We start from the raw sequence: 21025 nt of genomic DNA, 5'->3' as shown, positions 1-21025 counted from the left end.
GTGTATACAGAGTTTAGTCAATGATGACCTTTGAGCTGACAGTCTGTCAAAGCTGTGGCAGAAAAAAGTATTCAGATCCTTTAATTAAGTAAAAGTACCCATAGCACAGTGTGAAAATACTGCATTCCAAAAAAAATCCACATTCAAAATTGTACTAGTAAAAGAACGTGTGTGTGTGTGTGTGTGTGTGTGTATATATATATATATATATATCCCATATGGCGTGGCATGGTGATGACCCGGAATGCAGTACATTATCCAACAACAGCTTAATGTAACTGCCACAGGGGAAGCATGATGTATCATGAATTGAGCAATTCCACTTTGTATCGTTCTCTCATGCTGCTCAGACATTTCAGTCCTCTGCTGAATGTTGCTTCCGGTTGCACCATAAAGACTCTGACAAACTACAGTTTGCCTGGTACTCATTCCCATGAACTATCTATTGGACAGCCTCTTCCTTTTTACAGAGGAAGCAGAGATGAAGGAAAGAAATGTTTCCTTTATGGGAACACGTCACATGACCCTAATGGCCAAAAATACAGAAATTGGGGCAAAGAAGGCCACGTTCGGAGAGTACATGACACAGACAAAGGACAAAAATTAAAGAGAAAGAGGAAACTGTGAGATGAAATACAACACTGTCCAGAAAATGACAGAAATGACTCTGAGAAACTGTCACGAATACTTACTGACTTTGGAGAAGTGTTCATGACAAGAACAGGAGCACTTCAGGGCATGGAGGCAAAGATTGAGAAGATGTATGCTGAAAAAAGCAATCTGTCCCAAAATAGAAGCATATCAGGAAAATCTGGAGCAGACCAAGGTCCTGTCAACGATGGACTGGAGTGAATGGGCCACACCAGAAAACCTCCAGCACAAAACCAGAAAGACCAAGCAAGCTGCTCATATGTGGAGATTTTTGAGTGACTGTTAACCTTGTTCTCCCAGTACAGTATCCTCTACCTCGTATTGAGGACATCTTTTCTTCCCTCCTGAAAGAGAACTTTTCACAAAAATCAATTTGGCCAAGGCTTATCTCCAAATTGATGATGCATCCAAGAAATATTTGACAATGAATACACACAAAGGACTTCACCAGTACAACGGGTTTGTAAAGGGCAATGGACCAGGTCCTGCAGGGGATTCCAAGGGCTCAGTGTTACCTGGATGGCATCACTGTCACTGGAAAAGAAGCTGACAAACATCTTTCTGACCTTGAACAAATGCTCATGAGGTTACGAATATATGGGCTCAAAGCTAACTGACAGCAATGTAAGTTTTTGAAAAAAGAAATCTCATACTGTGGAAATGTTATCAACAAGGATGCCTTACACATCTCCAGAAAAAGCTAGATGCAGCGCTCAGAGTACCATCACCTGAAAGTGTGTCTCAGCTAAGAGCATGTCTCAGACTGGTGGTCTATTACTCCCTAACCCTATCCCTAACTCCCTAACTAAGTTCTTGCCTAACCTCTCCACAGTCCTGTAAATGTGCTGTTACAGACACAATGGGTTGGAAACGTATAGCTCAGAAAGCCTTGTGTCGAGAAATCCAAAGTTTGTGACTGAAAATGAAACACTGAACTGAAACACTTTACATATGACGCATACTTTCCTTGGCTTGGCAGAAAGATTTGTGCAGACATTCAGCAATAGAGAAAATCAACCACGCCAACACAAGACAGACAACTCCCCCATTGAGGACATGCAAACACTGGTCAGACTGCAGCAATGATGATACTGAACCGGAACCTAAGTCCCTCATGGGGCTTGTCAGTTCAGATGTTTGGCATAATGCTGACAACAGACTGTTCAAACACTTGCTAAGTCAACATGGAGCTACAGTGTGGGATAGATTACACGACTGAAAGGTGGCAGGCAGGTACAATTTCCACCATACATGGGCCACTGATGTATACATTGGAGCTGATAATAGTATTATCTATCTATCTATCTATCTATCTATCTATCTATCTATCTATCTATCTATCTATCTATCTATCTATCTATCTATCTATCTATCTATCTATCTATCTATCTATCTATCTATGAATTAGGATTCATCATATGGTGGATACCTCATCAACTGGACCCCAATATATATAATATATATCAGAATGACTAAATGACTGAATCATTAAGATATTAGTAGCATGTAATGTTATCTGAATGTTGTCTGATTGAGGCGGAGTTGTGAATTTATTGTAAAGTTTATTTTATAACTCATGTGCTTATTTTAGGATTTTAAAATCTTATTCAGCAAAATAGATAGATAGATAGATAGATAGATAGATAGATAGATAGATAGATAGATAGATAGATAGATAGATAGATAGATAGATAGATAGATAGATAGATAGATAGATAGATAGATAGATAGATAGATAGATAGATAGATAGATGGCTCTCTGTGGGACCCCTGACGCAGCAGTCGACACCGCCCAGCACGCTGCCCAGCAGAGCGGACCACAGTCATGCTGCTGCACACTGGACTAATTAACAATCTGTGTCGCTGCAGAGAGAGACGACAGGATCGATCTCCTTTAATCGGTGAGAACACTTTGGTTATCGTCAGTTATACGAACAAACCTCATATAATGCTGTTCATCCACGACGCGACTCACTTTTGAGTTTCCGTGTTCGAGTAACGGGAAATATTTCGGAGAGCAGTCGAGGCTTAATCGATGCGTTATCCCATCCAATTGGGACACTTGACTGAATAACATACACATACGGCGCATCAACGATGGGGGTCATAAACGGGAGAAATATTTCAAATGTGTCTTGTCTGTATAACATTAATTTCCTTTATTTTTTAGAGTCTATATTCTCTAATGTTGTCACCTTCATCGTGATGTATAATTCCTAATGGCAGTGAATATAATTGTCACTTGATTCTTTATGGCGACTTCCTTGACCGCAAGTGTTACGGGTGTATAGCCGGTGGTTCCGGTATTATAATTGTTTCATTATATATTTTCTTGGTTCTTGTAAGGAAAACTTTGATGCCATATAGGAAATGGTTTATGGAATCACACGATGGTGTGACAACAGTTACTCTTTTGTCTAATTATTATTTAATAGTGCTGGAATAAGTAATTATTTATTTAAAATACTCAGTTACAAGTAAAAGTCATGCATTGAAATCCTACTCTTGGAAAAGTACACGATTTTAGGATAAATTATCTTCAAGTAAAAGTAAAAGTACTTGTTTTGCAGTAAAACGCAACTCTATATCTATATGTATATATTTATATGCACACACACACACACACACACACACACACACACACACACACACACACACACACACACACACACACACACACACACACACACACACATGAGACTGGGAGAGCTTTCTTTCTTTCTTTTCTTTCCACTCTCTTGGTTGATGCAGGTTGTGATTAAAATAGGCTACTATAAAGCCCACGAGGATTACAGCAGGACCATAATACAGATACAGAAACTGAAAGTCTTAACATGTTTTTGCTGGACAAAAAAAATGTGCCCAGGTACCTTAGACACCCTAAACATGGCTCTCTAAAAATACTTTTGTATGATACTGAAGATTAAGAGCTTTTTGGAAAGACAGATCTTTAGACTTGTTCAGTTACAGTTCCCAAGCAGATTACTTAGAACTGAAAGTAAAACAAAATAAGAACAGTCCACTGTCTCACGGGAATTCAAAATTGAGGTGAACTTTCCATTAGTGTGTGATCTGTTGGGGGTTTGTCTTTTGCAGCGTTTGGTTAATATTTGTATGCAACTTTTGAATGAAGGGGGACAAATATGAAGGGACTGTTTCTCTCTCTGCGGCCACTGATGCTTAGATTAGGCAGAGACTGTAGATAGATAACTGTAGAGGAGTGAAAAGTACACTATCTACATCAGAAATATAGTGGAGTACAAGTATAAAGCAGCAGAAAAACACAATTATAAATATGTGCACTTAAGTACTGAGTTAATGTCTCTAGTTACATTCCACCACTACATATCCGTAAGTAATATTTATATCCTGATAGGTGTCGTACAGTCAGTGTCATTGAGGGTCTGGTGGTAACCTTTTTCCCTGTAACACTGCTTATAGGAAGATTTGTTAAAGTTTATGACATTACGCAAAACACAATAAACAAGCATAGTATTTTGTAGTCTACGATAGTACTACCATACTATATGCATAATATATGATCTGCTATTGATTTGCTGAAGAAAACACTTTATTAACTGAATTGCATTGGCATGTAGAGACAAAAAATGCACTTAAAGCTTTTATGTAGGCCTGAATGTGGTAGATTTTAAAGGTCTCATGCAATTAGTCAGTTGTGTGTTGTGCTGCATGATTTCCTCATGCTGAGCAGGGCTAGTGTTAAGTGCAGGCGTGCCATTTGTCTGCCATTTTTACAGTAAATGTTAATGTTGGGTTGGGAGTTTCCTTTTTTTCACATTTCACTAAATGAATAGTTTGTTCAAATGACTAAATCTCTGACATCACCTATTCCACCCATTTGGAAGAGACTTGACAGCTTTTGATTTGTTGCCACCCCACACCCAAAGAGTACAGCATGAGGATTCTGCAGGCAGATGCCAGGCCACCTCATGTCTGCTCTCTCCTGTTGGCTTGGTGTTCAAAGCAGTGAGGTGGAAATGTGACAGGTTTAATCTTTGGGCTTTGTACTCTGTGACTAAGCCTAAACAGCCATCAGTTAAGAAGGATGTCTTTTCTGTTATTCTGTGTTTTTCTTTAATGCATTATTTTCCAGAAAGGCCAGCTGAATATAATCTGTTGATGCTGAAAGCCTGTGAAGCCTGCAAATTTAGTTGCAAATTTGAGCTTGTATTTCAGGGGCAATTTCATATTGTAGATATAAAATGAAGTATAACTCCAGGATCTATATTTCTCTGTTTTGTTTTGGTTTTTTTTGGATCATTTTATAACCACATCCAGACTAGCTGTTGTACCTCCAGTAATTCACTTATTGTTGAAAGGATGCTGCATTATACCCTGCAGTCATTGAAGAGCAGAGATGCATTTTGACTAGTGGTAAACCAATTAATCTTTTGACTAATTAATTGCAGCTGTATCTGGCATTTTGAGATAATTGATATTGGTTGATGTTGCTCTCTGGAGGCCAGTTAAACAAAAACTCTCTCAGAAACAATGCAATGTTGTTTTTTGCTGATAAACACTGGTGTTAAGTGCACTAAAGCCCTGCTCTCTATATATCGGTATCAGTATCGGCCATTGACAAACACATATCGCTCACCCACCAGTTTTGACTTCAAGCAGACCTAAACCAAAGTACTGTACTCTGCTGTGTGCTAACTTTAACGTCAGTGTTTAAACTGGAACTGACCGTGACGCTTTCTAAAGTTAACTATGGAGCTGGATATCTGATAGCAAGTGTCAGGAGGCACCACTGGATTTGTTATTCTGCTAACATACTTGAGTTGGAGGGAATGGATCGGGTATGCTAAAAGTGGCACAGCACCAGCAGCTTTGCTCTCAAAACCAACAACACTGCAAATTAAAGGAGCACTGTCTCATTAGGTTTTCCAGGATTATCCCCATTACAACAATTTTTATGCCTATGCGCTTTGCATTAGATGTGTTTTCTTCTGTGATCGGTCCAAGGAACATATTGTGTTCACAATAACTGCAGTTCAGTTTGTTAACACGATCACAATGTAGTCATACAACGCTTACAGACACATGATCATAGGGAACCAAGCAACAAGAGCCTACTATCATGTTAATAACCAAACGCTGATACCACAAGAGCTTTACAGTGTTTCAGTTCTGATAATTCATAAAGACTCACACAAAGACTTTCTCACACACACACACACACACACACACACACACACACACACACACACACACACACACACACACACACACACACACACACACATACAGGCTGTAATGTTAATATGATGACACATGATGTTTTCAGCCTGAATTTGAAAGTATCTACAGTACGGCCTCCCAAATGTGCAGTGGTTCATTGTTCCACAGAAGTGGGGCTTGGTGGGCGATGGTGCTAACAAATTATGAAATTGATGAATAGCTAACAAACCAGCATTGAGACAGTGTAAAGGACGTGATGGAGTATATGGGAAATTATTTAGAGCCTCAAGAAGGAGCATTTTGAAATGCTTTTGTTGATGTCTTAGGTAGGCCGGAGAAAAGCACATTACAGTCTATTACAGTAGTCTATTCTCGACTAGATAATTAGATTATTCTAGAGTTTAATAGGATTTCAACCTCTGATTTTGATCAGCTGGAGAATATTTGTGATGTTTAATGAAGGTAGAAGAAATCGGTTCATGTTATATACTTGATGTGTGGCTCAAATGTAAGTGAGGGATTGAATACTATTTCCAGACTCTTAACTTTGTAGGTCAGACAAACTGACCATCCATCCATGCAGCCATCAAGGTTCATGGAACAGTCTGTAAAAAGCAATGTGAAGCACATCTCTACTTAAACAGCTGTGAAGAATCCTTATCCGCCATTGGAAGATAGATTTGTGAGTCATTACCGTAGCAGTGACACATTATGTTGTGTTTTTTGAAGATGTGACCCAAAGGCAGCAAGTAAACACAAATGTGGCCGGAGTACTGATGCCTGTGGAGCACGGTATTTGACCTTAGAGCAGGAAGACATTATTATTATTGTATGCAATGCTTTTTGTCAAATTACTTGCCAGCCCCCTGAGACCTATAAGGTTCCCAAGACATGGTAGGAGGGTGTCATCTTCCAGAGTGTCAGAGGCGGCTCTTAAATGTACAGTAGTAGGAGGGTCATTACTGGATAGTTGGGCTTGGGTGGGTTAGGACATGAAGGAGAGCTTTCAGATCGGTCTATAAATGTTAAAAGTGTGTGGGTCAAGGTTAGGTCTTTTTGTTAAGGGTGTAACTACTGCTGTTTTAAAAGCAGTGGGATCGATACTAGAATTGAGGGATTTACTGATATAACGAGAAGAGCGTTTCCTTCTCTGTGGGGTTTTCTCATTTCTCCCCTTGTTAAACTTTTACAGAACATTTTAAAACGGTAAGTAAAAAAAACGTTCCTGATCATTCATGGCTCAAAGAGTCAAATTTTCTAGTTTTGCTTTAAAGGCTACACAACAGGCACTGACTCTTGTAAAGAAACATTCTAACAATTTACCATCAAAGACAATTTTCTCTTTGCTTAAAATGTGTTAGCCAATTCTGTTCCCTTAATTTCACGAAAGACAAAGTTGTGTGTATAATATCCTTTTTTCCCTTCAGGTTAGTAATGATAGATTCATAATGTGAGCGATGAATAAAATCAGTGCTCAGAGGAAACTTTTATGGGCCAGTGTTTCCCTTTCCAGACATTTACCCGAGAGCTTCAAAATGAAATCCCCTGGCTTTGTCTGACCTGTTCATTTAAATGTGTTTTAAGCCACTTCATATTATATAAGATTAACAACACAACATAGGTGTTGTTAATCTTAATCCAGGTTTCAAGTTGCACTTGAACTGCTCCAAAACAAACACTAACAACCCTTGAAACCACATCACCTTATCAAGTTCTGACAAATGTGTGTGCAATTTGCCTACTTACACATCAAGCAGGAACAGAGCAACACATGTATCTTGGTGTAATCAGTCTCTCAAATGTCAGCCCAGCATTCAGTTGTCTTTTCATTTTTTTTTTTTTTGGTCCACCAACTCCTGAGAAAAAGAATATCTGTGTCTGTTTAGCATAGTATACCTGCTGCTCATTTACTTTGTACTGGGCTCGTAGAATACAAACCTATGAGACTGTGACTCCCCCCATTTCCTCCTGTTAAACTGGTGTGGTGTGACAGTGGATGGAGTGCGTCCAGGAATGAGGAATCATACCTATTTATTAATTTTATTAATTTATCTCAGTCATGTCGTAATGAAATGTTTTGTTTTGTCACTGCAGAGTTTCAAGGATGAAAAACATCAGAGCAAAAACTTTATTGCTGGCTGTAGCCCTTGGTGTGTTGGTGCTTCATCTCTGTAAAGATTTTATTGACCACAAAACCATCCCACTTCATGAAGATGTTAGAGTGGCTGACCATCAAATAAGACAACGCACTAAAAACAGCTCTTATGTGTACTCCTGGACGAGATGTCAGCAAAATAAGGCTGCTGCCAACATCTCAGGCTTCAGCTCGCTTCCTGGTAACATTAAAGACTTTCTCTACTATCGACACTGTCGCCATTTCCCCATGCTGTTGGACCCTACTGACAAATGTGGAGGAGCTGATGAATCAGCAGAAGTCTTCCTTCTACTGGTCATTAAAAGCTCTCCTGGAAACTACGACCGCAGAGAGGTGCTGCGTAAAACCTGGGCCAAAGAGAGGCGACACAATGATGTGTGGATCCGAAGGATCTTCATCTCAGGAACAACAGCTTCTGGTTTTGAGAAACACAGACTGAACAAACTTCTGGAGCTGGAGCAACAAGAGTACGGTGACATCCTCCAGTGGGACTTCAGTGACACCTTCTACAACCTCACCTTGAAGCAGATACTCTTCCTGGAGTGGATGGAAAGAAACTGCCCAAACGCTCGCTTCCTGCTAAATGGTGATGATGACGTCTTTGCCAACACAGACAACATGGTGGAGTATCTTCAAGGCCTCAAGGACAATGATGGAAGCAAGCACCTCTTTGTTGGTCATCTCATCCAGAATGTCGGGCCCATTAGATGGTCAGGGAGCAAGTATTTTATCCCAGTTCAGGTACAGGAGTCAAACTCATATCCCCCTTATTGTGGTGGTGGGGGCTTCCTTTTGTCTGGCTATACAGCTTTGGTCATATACAATATGTCCCAGTCCATTACCATTCTTCCCATCGATGATGTTTACATGGGGATGTGTTTGGCCAAAGCAGGACTTGGTCCTGCTTCCCATATGGGTGTGAAGACAGCAGGACTGTACATTCCCTCCACCACACTAGATGGATATGACCCTTGCTATTATAAAGAAGTTCTATTGGTACACAGATTCCTCTCAGCCAACATGTATCTTATGTGGCACAGAATACATGATCCTAATCTGATATGTGGTCCCTCCCAGAAAAGGCTTTAGCAACACCCAGCTGTGACTTACAGATGGTGACAGAGCTTGATGGCACTTTACTTCCTGCTCCTGCTTCAGATTGTGAGTGCAAGTATGACTGTCTTCATTCTATCATCAGAAAAGGTTTGGACTGTTTTTGCACCTCTGTCCAATGGAAGCTTTTTCACTGTGGGCGAGCAGTCAGGCAGTTGCTCGTTTCCTGCTGTAACCTCACAATAACTGACCACAGGTGTTTTTAGTTGTTCTGGCTGTTTTGACCTCTGCTCAGGTTGTCGTTGGACAAAACAGTATGTGAATACTACTAAGCATGCAAAGTGTAAATTGTCACTCATTGGTGTGCAGGGCCTTTAAATTACTGCTTTTCTGTAGACTCACAGTCTAGTCATACCTATGGCAAAGTGCCTGACACATCACAGATCGTGTCAGTGTATCTGTGGGTGGAATTTCCCTTTAATGATGATTGTATTGGTTAGTGTGCTTTATATATTATATATTTATATCATTGCTGTCAGCTTGGGATTGTGATTGTGTTGGGAGTAGGGCTGGGTATTGATTTAAAATACATCCTGACTGCTGACTCAGATCCATTGCACATAGATGTCTCAAAAACAGTGAAATTTCAAACACTTGCACCAAATGCTTCGGAGTTGTGTTTACTTATTGATCAATAAGACATTTCATATTTTAATTATATGGAAAACCGTTTGGCCCTGCGATCGACTGGCGACCGGTCCAGGGTGTACCCCGCCTCTCGCCCGTTGACAGCTGGGATAGGCTCCAGCCCCCCCGCAATCCCGAAAGGGATAGGATGGATATGGATGGATGGAAAACCGTTTGAACAATACCCAGCTTTAGGTGTGAATGGTGCAGGACTATGAAATAAAATGTGGTGTCCCTGTTCTAAAAAAAAAAAAAAATCCTCAGGGTTTCTTATATTACTTCATCTTCTGCTTAAGTTAAGTTCGGAGTTTCCCTTTATTTTGCCTTATTTTTTTTGTATAGCCTGTATATTTGTTTTAGAACAACATTTTCAAAAATAGATTTGTGTATGTTGTTGTGCCTTATATCAGTGCTTCTCAACCAGATACCACTTTAGAATTGCAAAACAATGTTTTGGAGGACTGGAAGCATTTATGTACTGTCAGATAGTCATTACAAGGGGTCTCCTGTCAGAATTTTCATGTATGATTACTGTATGCTTTAAGGACTCTGGAAGCTGAAAAAAGGTGATTGCCATGTCTTTTTTTTTAATGTTATACATACTGTACAGATACCCAAAATGTTCAAGTATATTTTATTTTCATGCTGCTAAGAAGAGGTTATATATTGTTATTTTGTGATTACTGGCTTTGAAATGAAATTGTGTCTTGCATATATAAACATGTATTTAATATAAACCGAAGACTAAGCATTGTTGTCCTCATTGTGCCCTTAGACCATTAGAGCACACCTGTTGGGAAAATTGTGGCAGGTGTACTTGTATGTCTATACAGTATGCATACATATGTATTGACACATATATGTGATAGCCCTATTCAACTCAATTTAATTCAGTTTTATTTGTATAGCACCAAATCACAACAAAAGTTGTCTCAGGACACCTTCCATTTAGAGCTGGTGCAGGCTGAGCTATTTTATCACCTATGCACAGCTGTATACATTCCAACAGCAGTCAGTTAATTTTTACAAGTGACCTCAAATTAAAGGCAATGAATAGATTAAAGACAGATTTCCCATAATGCTGTCAACCTGACAGAACAGTTCAATTATCAGCCAGGGAACATGAAAACAGAGTCACTGACTTCTCTTTGTAACTGTTTTTCCTCATCAGACCTGAATGCAGCTGCATCTGTCAACTCACTGATTGCGTAGAAAGGAATACTAAACTGTGGTTCCATCTTGCATCCAAGAACTACATTGAGGCAGTATGTGCTTAAGTTTATCTCAACCCGAACTTTTGATGCTGGAGTAGTTTTCAGATCTGGTACAATAACTCATAATAGTAAATTATACTAACCGGTTTTTCTGCTCAAAACCAGCGGCAGCTGATGAAACATTTTTGCAGTGGGGCTTTACAACATTCAAAACAGTTGGGTTATCATTTTCTGATCCTGAATCTGTAGGTAGCGCTCTCTGTTGGCCTGCAGGCCCTGGTTGTGAGTGATTTAACACTTCACCTTTAATATTCTCTGTTCACTGATGCGATCAATCTTTCTGCCCATTCTTGCAGTTCTTGCTTAGTCATTCCTGGTAAGTTTGTATAGATTTTCAACACATTCCTCATGAGGTGTTGCATGAAATGTCTGCCACTTGTATAAATCCTATAGGCAATATTAAGAATGTAAGACAGTCAATGGATTTATTATTGACATGAACCTTTTATACTGAAGGTCCAGAGTGTGAAACTTGTAGAAATACAAAAACTCACATCAGCAAATCATCATCATCAGCTACTTCCATTATCTCTGTGTCAACAATTGACTGTCTTTACATTTCAAAAGGAAATTACTTTTGATGTTGGGTAATCATTTTAATAGATAGTAATGTTCATTAGATAATGATAGAGCGCTGATAACTTCTTATATCCTTCTTCACTGTTTGAGGCCTCTCCATGGAGCTGCACAAGGCCTGTAAATCCTTCCAAATATCATATTGGCACAGCAGCATACATTTTTTTTTGTCAGGAGAGCCAAAGCACTCACTCTAATACGCCTGTCAAGACTTGGATTTGAAAATAGGAAATATCAAACATGGTCAAAGAGGTGGAGCGTGGGTGGAGCTGAGATGAGCCAGATGTAGTCTGGTTGCTGAAATCTAGTAGTTAGCTGTCACTCAAAATGGCCATGCCCATAATTGTGCATACCTTTAAAGCCAATGTAATTTTAACGAATGATTTATTTAAAAAAATTGTGTTAAAGCCAGAATGTCCACTAATTTGTTTGTACCAGAGAGGACAGAAGTGGACCAAAGCAGGCAATTTCATCTTTATGAAATCATTTAAGCCATGTAAATCCCATATTTTATTTTACATGCTAGCCTACTTAACAATGGAACAAAGGGACAAAGAAATAAGAATATGTCCAGTAATTAACCCTCGTGCTCAGCAGCCAATGGGAACTTGAGACGCTCCCCGTTCAATTGGAGAAGCGGCCAAAAGGCTCAAAATGTGTGACACTGATGTCCGACATCGCATATATTAACGTGCCGGCAACGTGTTGTTACCTTGTGAAGAATCATTTATTTTTAATTTCTTATCTCACAGCTCGGGAGTGGCAGCTCTGATTGCATATCGCACATAGCTATAACATACTATAATAATCACAGCACTCTTCCCCGGCCAGGTGAGTTAACCAAATATCTGTGATTGGGTGGTGATACGTTTTTATGTACTGTCTGTGAGTTCACAGAAATCCCCCCGGCCCCATGTCCTGCTCTCTTTATCTGAAATTCCGGCTCTGCTGTCCACAGGTGTTGCTCAGCTTGTCGTACAGGAAACGAAACACAACACTGCAACTTTTAGTGGTTTGATCTGCTGTCATCACCGCCCACATTGTCTGCTCAGGCAGCTTTGACCTTTAACTGTGGACCACCGTTCAGCAAAGTCAAGTAATCATTTGCGCACAACTGTGCTGATCTTTACCTTACACCACCTCTAACCCCACTCATCACACTGATCATTTGTTTTCTGTAGCTATTAGAGAGCATGCTGTGCCTTACCCTGAGGGCTGCCTGACTGGTCTGATTCAGGGCCAACTTTCCCTTCAGTATTATACGTCACATTTACCTCATAAACCTGCACAGACTGTCAGACGACCATACAAGGAATATTCAAGCAGCGCGCACACTGATCTACAAATATGCTCAGGTATTTATTGCTGAATTCAGGTTTCTGCGAAATTCTTTTAAAAATAAATCCCTGTTCTGCAAGATATATTATATGATTTTAAAGTTAATTTGAAAACGAGCTGAGGTGTTACTGGAAGATGTCTGGTTTGGCTTCATTTGTAAAACTTAAATTCTGGAGTCATTCATTTACTCTCAGAGAACACCACAGCAGCCTGCATGCCACAGGTTGTCCATATGTATGGAAGACTGTGTGGCGTTTGCTTGTGTGAATGGTCGCTTTTGTGTCGGTATATTTTGCCCTCACTGCGTCCCCATCCCATCGCAGCTCCGCAGATAATCAAATCAACTCTCCGTTAAAAACACGCAAAAGTGCGGGTGGACTGAAACAGATAACGCATTCTGATTATTAGCGTCGAGATGAATGTTTCCATTAATGATGTAGTCTCTAAATGTCTCTGGATGAGGAATGTGTGGAATTACCACAGAATAAGACTTCAGACAAGTCAATGAAACACACACACACACACACACACACACACACACACACACACACACACACACACACACACACACATATTAAATTTTGTATTTTTTTTATGTTTTACCTCATCAACTTCAGTGATTTTTGTAAATATCTGCTTATTCTGAATTTGATGCAGCAATACATTTCAAACAAGTTGGGTCAGGAGCAGCTAAAGGCTGGGAAAGATGTGGAATGCTCCAGAAACACCTGTTTGGAACATTCCACAGGTAAACAGGTTCATTGATAACAGGTGATAGTATCATGGTTGGGTATGATAGGGGCATCCTGGAAAGGCTCAGTCGTTCACAAGCGAGGATGGAGTAAAGTTTACCACTACCACTTTTGGAAAACTGCTGTAGGTAAACACAGTTAGCAAATGATTGTATTCTGTGTTTATTTACATTTTACACAGAGACCCAACTTTTTGGCAATTGGGCCTGTGTGTTCTCTGGGTTTCTATGTTGGCTTGAAAAAGTGAACATTTTAGTCTTTACATTGTGATTATATAATGCTATAATGTTAATGAAATAAACTTACAAATAAAAAAAAAATACTGACAGATATACTGGAATTTTGGGGCTTATGCCGATACGGATATAGGGAATAACTTCAATAACTTCCAATATCTTAGCATATTTATCCATCTATGTCTGTATTGACCAATATCTATACGTCTATATCTAGCAGCATAGCAGCATACACCAGGGTAACCACTAACTGCTGCTCATTATATTTTTTGACTGCTACTAGCTGCCATTAGCTTGTTTGCTCAGTTAGCTGTGCAGCTAATGGTCCTATCAGTGCACTTAGCTATATGTTTGGACTATTACCTCTTGAGGTACAAAGCGGTATTATAAGACAGGGGGGCTGAGGCTAGCTGGTTAGCATGCTAAATTCAGTAGACATCTCTGCAGCACACACAACTCAACATCAAAACTGTTATTTCTTGACATTCTGTTGATAATTTTAGTTAATTTTGGAGCATTTTAAACTAAAATTCTTATGTCTTCCCTGATTCGTACATGAATCTCAGAGTTAGCGTGACCTATAGAGTCACAATAGCCACCAAACCCTTTGTACATTAGGAACTAAACAGTCCTCGATATATTAACTTATTTCTGACCAAGATCATGTGTTGATGAGGAAACTGTTTTATTTTTTCATTGCAGAGTTTTAATGGCACGAGGTATCAGAATGGGAGCTTTCCTGTTGCTGTTGGGAACAGCTCTCTTGGTTGTTTATCTCCGTGAAGACATCCATGAAGGCATTCCTAGCGTCCAAGAAGTGACAGATGATAGTCAAATGAAGCCACCCACTAAAAAAAACTCTTATGTGTACTCTTTTCCGAGATGTCAACAAAATATGGCTGCTGCCAACATCTCAGGCTTCAGCTCGCTTCCTGGTAACATAAAAGACTTTCTCTACTATCGACACTGTCGCCATTTCCCCATGCTGTTGGACCTTCCTGACAAATGTGGTGGAGTTAATAAATCAGCAGAAGTCTTCCTTCTGCTGGTCATTAAAAGCTCTCCTGGAAACTACGACCGCAGAGAGGTGCTGCGTAGAACCTGGGCCAAAGAGAGGCGACACAATGGTGTGTGGATCCGAAGGATCTTCATCTCAGGAACAACAGCTTCTGGTTTTGAGAAAAAGAGGCTGAACAAACTTCTGGAGCTGGAGCAACAAGAGTACGGTGACATCCTCCAGTGGGACTTCAGTGACACCTTCTACAACCTCACCTTGAAGCAGATAGTCTTCCTGGAGTGGATGGAGAGAAACTGCCCAAACGCTCGCTTCCTGCTAAACGGTGATGATGATGTCTTTGCCAACACAGACAACATGGTGGAGTATCTTCAAGGCCTCAAGGACAATGATGGAAACAAGCACCTCTTTGTTGGTCATCTCATCATATATGCGGGTCCCATTAGATGGTCAGGGAGTAAATATTTTGTCCCAGTTGAAGTGCACACACCAAACTCATATCCCCCTTATTGTGGTGGCGGGGGATTCCTTTTGTCTAGATATACAGCTTTGGTCATATACAATATGTCCCAGTCCATTCCTATTCTTCCCATTGATGATGTTTACATGGGGATGTGCCTGGCCAAAGCAGGACTTGGTCCTGCTTCCCATATGGGTGTGAAGACACTGGGATTTTACATACCCTCCAGCACACAGGATGTATATGATCCTTGCTATTTCAGAGAACTGCTACTAGTACACAAATTCCTTCCAGCTCAAATGTATTTTATGTGGCACAGAATACATGATCCTAATTTGAAATGTGGCTTGAATAAAGCACTAAAGAAAAGCTTAAAGGTAGGGACAGGGCATGTTAACACTAAAATCTCCTCAGTGACCACTTCAGTACCGTAGGTACAGTCAACGCAGTGCAATAAAACAACAATAGCTCTGCTTCAACGTTTCCAGTGTAGCAGTGTAAAATGCTCTGTTTTTGTTGACACTGTCACAGCGAATGTTGTTAATGCATCCTTATTTTCATTATTGAGGTCATAGGTGTTGGACTTGACTACATTATACTGTAAAGTGTTTAGAATATTCTGGCCACAGGATATGCAAACAGAAAAATTAAAGCAGTTCCTACATTTCCCATACTCCCCACATTTTGAATGTAATGACTAAGTAAAGTGTTGGGTAAGCGAGCCGTAAAATGTGGCATTATTCAATATTTACACTGTAATCTAAAGCGTTCCTGAAACTAACCATCTGTCATCTTCTCGATAGCAGATATAAATACTGTTTCCTTTTTTCAAAATGCAAATATTATCGGTGGTGGCAAGGTATAACATGATATTACTTCCTGGTTGTTCAGCTTTTTTTTTTTTTCTTTCCTTGTTTGATGAATGTGATAACCTCTTAACATAGATTTCTATTTCAGTCAGTGAGGTAAAATTCAAGGAAAAATCCAGTGACAACTTGTTGGGGATATATTGTATTTACATGTCGATGATCGATGGATTACAAATATATTTCAAAGAGTAAATCATGACTTAATCTAAAAGACAAGAGGTCCCATTAGATGAATGCTGCCTTCATTGTTAAATTCAGTGATCATTTTCATACTGGTTGCTGGTGGCGAAGTCATTTTCCACATGAGGTCTGGAGTGAAAAGAAACGCTTTTCTCTATTCGTTAGTGTGCTGTCTTACATGCTTTTATTTCTTATTCTTCTTGACTGATGTATGTCTCATTATTTTGAAACAAGTCAGTCATCTCTGTCTCACCTGCAGCTCATTTAAAAAGTAAAAGTGAGGCTCCTCATCGGTGAGAGATGAGACCATGTGCTCTGGTGCTGGTTATTAGTGAAATACAGAATTAATTTTAAGATTTTACACAAGGATTTTCTGTTTGGGGTTTTTCCATCAGGACAATTGTGAATTTGTGTTTTTGTCTGAGCTCTACTCACTGATTTGAAGTGGGTGTGGCGCACTTTGTAAAAGGTCACATATTACACATCAGAGATCAGAAATATGTGAATCACAATGTGATTTTAACTTTGATTGATTCTTATTTAATCATGAATGTTGAGTGTTTTCATGGCCAAGTTTTCAGGGGCTTTTAGGGCTCATTTATTTATTTATTTATTTATTTATTTTGTTGTGTTTTCTGTAAGGTACTCAGGTGACATTTTTGTTTGTTAATGATCTACTGTAAAAACACACTTGACTTAAACGAATTAAAGTGATTACTGAAGATGTCTTTTTCATATAGCAGCACTGTACAGACACTGTGACTTGTTCATTATCATGATCAATAAGAAAGAAGAATAATGAACTCATTAGACATCCTGAAAACCATTTTTCCCATCCTGTTTCTCACTGGTGTCACATCATGACTCAAGGTTCAAGAAGGAGAGGAGTCAACACATCATTTTTACCCTAACTAAAAGAGAAAATGAACTAAAAGCAAAGCAAACAATAAACATACTTAAGTAAAAGAAAAAAAAAAAAAAAACTTCAATAGTCTGATGGCATGTTGCCTTTTTTCTAAGGAAATGCTGTAGATCCAATCCAACCCAGACATTTTGGATTTCCAGATTGTTGAGCTAAGTACGGATGTTTTTCATCAAACATTCACTGTATTTTTTTTAGTACTGTACTTGCCCACAAATATTTGATGTTAAAGAAAAAGATCTGAAGCATATTTTAATCAACAGTGATTAACTGAGGGTTAAAGTGAAGGTGAAAATGGCCCAAAGGCCAGCCGGCACCTTCAGTTATACCTTTGTCGATCATGTGGCCCTCGGCAACATTGCACTCCCTCATTGGCACTCCCTAAAAATTCCCCCATGCCATTAATGCAGAACGTATGAGGAAGACAAGTATTAGATCTCACACTCATGTAATGTGGCAAAACTGGCTTTCTGCTTTTGTGGTATGGAAACAGCATTTCACGAGACAATAAAACCACAGTGTGATTGCCAGGTGAGTAAGTGCAGTGCCCACAGAACAATGAGTCCTTTTCAGTGAACGGATTCTACATGCTTTAGTGACATATGATGCCCCCCGCGCCCCCGTCCCCCTTCTTTATTTCTCTTTTCTCTCTCAGACCCCGTTTACACTTAGGGAAAACACATACGTTTTCATGTGGTTTGGCCTCTCGTTTACACGCAAACAGAAAACGATCATTTTTAAAAACTCCGGCCAAAGTGGAGATTTCTGAAAATGCTGGTTATTTGTCGGCGTGCAAACTGGGTTAAACAGCGGTTTAGGTTCCGAAACGTCACAACATGCGACTGAATATTTAACGTCATGTGAGCGATTACACTCGCGCCCATAGGCTTAATAGTTATGATGCGCTCGACAGCGTTTTTATCCGGATTCATGTAAAAAGCAACATTTTTGAAAACGATGTTGTGTGCACAATGTTATTTTTGAAAACGGAGGGGCCAAAATATGCGTTTTCCAAAATACCCTGCTACGTGTAAACATAGGCTGAGTCTCTGCATTTCTGGCAGTCCACAGACACAGTAAAACAGTTTAGGCGATCTTGGTCTTAGTGATAGTTGGCAATTTCGGCATCCAGCAACAAGAGAATGCTATTCTCACCGGTCCACCACTCATGTTCATGCATTGACTTCGTTCTCACCAGCAACTCAATTATATCTAACATATCAGACTCAAATATCCAGTCCGTCATTAAAAGCAATCACATGCCCATAATGCTTGCATGGAATTCAAAAAGCCCAACACCAGATGGCGCTTTAACACTTCTCTAGGACCCTGAGTCTCACTAAAAAGGAGTGGACATCTTTCCTAGAAACAAATGATTCCCCAAAGCAGCTGTTTCTCAATTCCGGTCCTCAGGCACCACTGTCCTGCATTTTTTAGATTTTTCCTGCTCCACCACACCTGATTCAAATGATCAGCTCGTCATCAAGCTCTGCAGTGGCCTGATAACGAGCCACTCGTTTGAATCAGGTGTGTTGGAGCAGGAAACATCTAAATCATGCAGGGCAGGGGGGCCCGAGGACCGGAATTGAGAAACAGTTATCACCAGCTCTTCCAATTTTATGAGATATAATAATTTAATTCTCTGTTTCAAAAAAAAAAGGTAAAAAGTAAGAAAAAGAAGAAGCTGAACAGTCAATTAACACTTCTCATACCTCATTGTTTCACTGATTCTCATCAAGCAGAAAACATCGCCTCTCTGCTGCTTGATGGCTAAGAAACACTGTTTTGTTGAAATGTCAACTGTCTCTGACATTCACAAGCAGGTGAAAGAAGGCCTAGTGTACCTAAACCAGCACAATGACAACTGCACAACCTCAAACCAGGTGACTGGATGGTGGTCAAAGACCTCAGGTGAAAGAACTGGTGCTCCAAACGGTGGACGGATCTGTTCCAGGTGCTCCTCAGAAGATAGACAGCTCTTTAAGTTGCAGAGCCAACTGGTTCTATGCAAGTCACTGTAAATGAGTTCAGCAACTACATGATGATTTTAGTCCAAGACAAAATTAATGTCACGTCAATGCGCTGAGGAATCGACTGGGGTGTAGGAGGATCACCGCCCCAAAGGGGGCTAATGGATGACTAGCTGCACTGGCTAATCAAAGCCTGTGCAACCACCAATCATCATGAGTCCTAAAAACCGACCTTGGCATCCCTTCTGAATACTCGGCTGCAGTCTGAGATACGGCCTCTGCTGCCTCTTGTTCATTGCTCTCATTATAGTCATTCCTATAATCCCCATCCATGAACACTGACAAACATTCCCAAACACTACACATCGTCACAATCACAGCTGAAATAAAAGACATGTATCTCTGCCATGGAAAGTGAACAAATAACTCCAGCCTGTGGCAAACAAATTGGCTAAAACACAATCTTTGGGCACTACTCACTGACACACCTGACAAGATTCCTCCTTCTTCAGGACCCACAGACTCTGAGGACCTTAAATCCTCCATGTATAAAAACTTTGGACCACATTTTTAGCTTGCTTTGCAGAGGAAGTTCTATTTCCACAAAGACCTGCTTTTCACTTTCCCTTCTGTTTGTGATGAATACAGTTAAACTTATTGATATGATAAAAAGGGATACATGTAAGAGAGAGGCCTTATAGGATGATCTTGTATAACCCTCACATAATCCCAGATGTGTGTAACACAATGGAAAACTACTCAACTTCTGTTTTGTATTCTTTCACTCCTTATGCGGTCTTGTTGACCACTGTTTCCCATTGTGTATTAGGAAGTTATTATGTATTGGACTGGGTGGTTCCCTGAAATCATGGCTCACCTACACCTGGTCTCCATGCCCATCAGCCATCACAGCTGAAGCTAATCCATAATTACCAGCCACAGGATAAAAACTGGATCTCTTCACCAGTCTATGCCAGATTATTGTGTCCACATACCTGGTGACACGTCTCAGCCTCATATTTGTCTTTGTACTTTGTTCTGTGCTGTAGTTTGTTTGCTTGCCTGTTCCATGTTGCTACAGTAGGTTTGTTCTCCTTGTTTCTCAGGATCATCTCCTTGTGTCTACACCTGCCAAGTTTGCCAGCTCCAGTCCACCACTTGAAATTGTACTGACAATATTTCCCAGTGATCATAACCCTCTTTATAACATTTAATCTTTATTATTATTTCAGCCATTATCATGCTCACTTCCTCCAGCTCAGACTGGTTTTGTGACCTTTGAACTAAACTATAAAGACACTGATATTCTCTGTATTCTCATTCTTTCACCAACTTTAGTCTTATCTATATGTCTGAAGATTTTACAAGGCCATAATAAAACTCTCAGGAGCAAGCCTGCTTCTGCGATCTTTGTCCTGATATCTTCTTCCAACTACAGTGTAGTGTCTTATGAACTATTTATTAAACGTTAACTTAAAGTTGGTGATTTTAAATTTGAACTGTGGTTTTGGCACATCTTGCTGTTTATACAGTATGCTGTCCAACAAAATTATAAAGGGTAAAGACCTGTGTTTTTGTTGGGTGAATTCATGATTGAAGAATATTATTTAAAAAACAATGAAAGTTCTTGTTAGTGGAAAGCTGGAGCCCTATTGGACTTTTAATTCAACCTTTGCATTTGCTTT

At 39.8% G+C, this 21025-nt stretch overlaps 2 protein-coding genes across 2 annotated transcripts; both read left to right on the top strand.

The window, feature by feature from the left end:
* The first annotated feature begins 2475 nt into the window (after nucleotides 1-2475).
* Nucleotides 2476-9240, top strand: LOC139330382 (N-acetyllactosaminide beta-1,3-N-acetylglucosaminyltransferase 3-like). The gene is made up of 2 exons (XM_070961255.1): nucleotides 2476-2552; nucleotides 7948-9240. Exon 2 carries the CDS (start codon nucleotides 7958-7960, stop codon nucleotides 9095-9097), a length of 1140 nt encoding a protein of 379 aa, XP_070817356.1. The 5' UTR covers nucleotides 2476-2552; nucleotides 7948-7957; the 3' UTR covers nucleotides 9098-9240.
* A 3620-nt stretch (nucleotides 9241-12860) lies between these two features.
* Nucleotides 12861-16819, top strand: LOC139330325 (N-acetyllactosaminide beta-1,3-N-acetylglucosaminyltransferase 3-like). The gene is made up of 2 exons (XM_070961168.1): nucleotides 12861-12953; nucleotides 14627-16819. The coding sequence occupies exons 1-2, from the start codon at nucleotides 12946-12948 to the stop codon at nucleotides 15831-15833; spliced, it is 1215 nt and encodes a 404-aa protein (XP_070817269.1). The 5' UTR covers nucleotides 12861-12945; the 3' UTR covers nucleotides 15834-16819.
* Nucleotides 16820-21025: the final 4206 nt, after the last annotated feature.

Source organism: Chaetodon trifascialis, chromosome 4, assembly GCF_039877785.1.
Source record: "Chaetodon trifascialis isolate fChaTrf1 chromosome 4, fChaTrf1.hap1, whole genome shotgun sequence".
In the NCBI taxonomy this organism is placed as follows: Eukaryota; Metazoa; Chordata; class Actinopteri; order Chaetodontiformes; family Chaetodontidae; genus Chaetodon; species Chaetodon trifascialis.
This window is presented reverse-complemented; position numbering and strand designations above follow the sequence as displayed.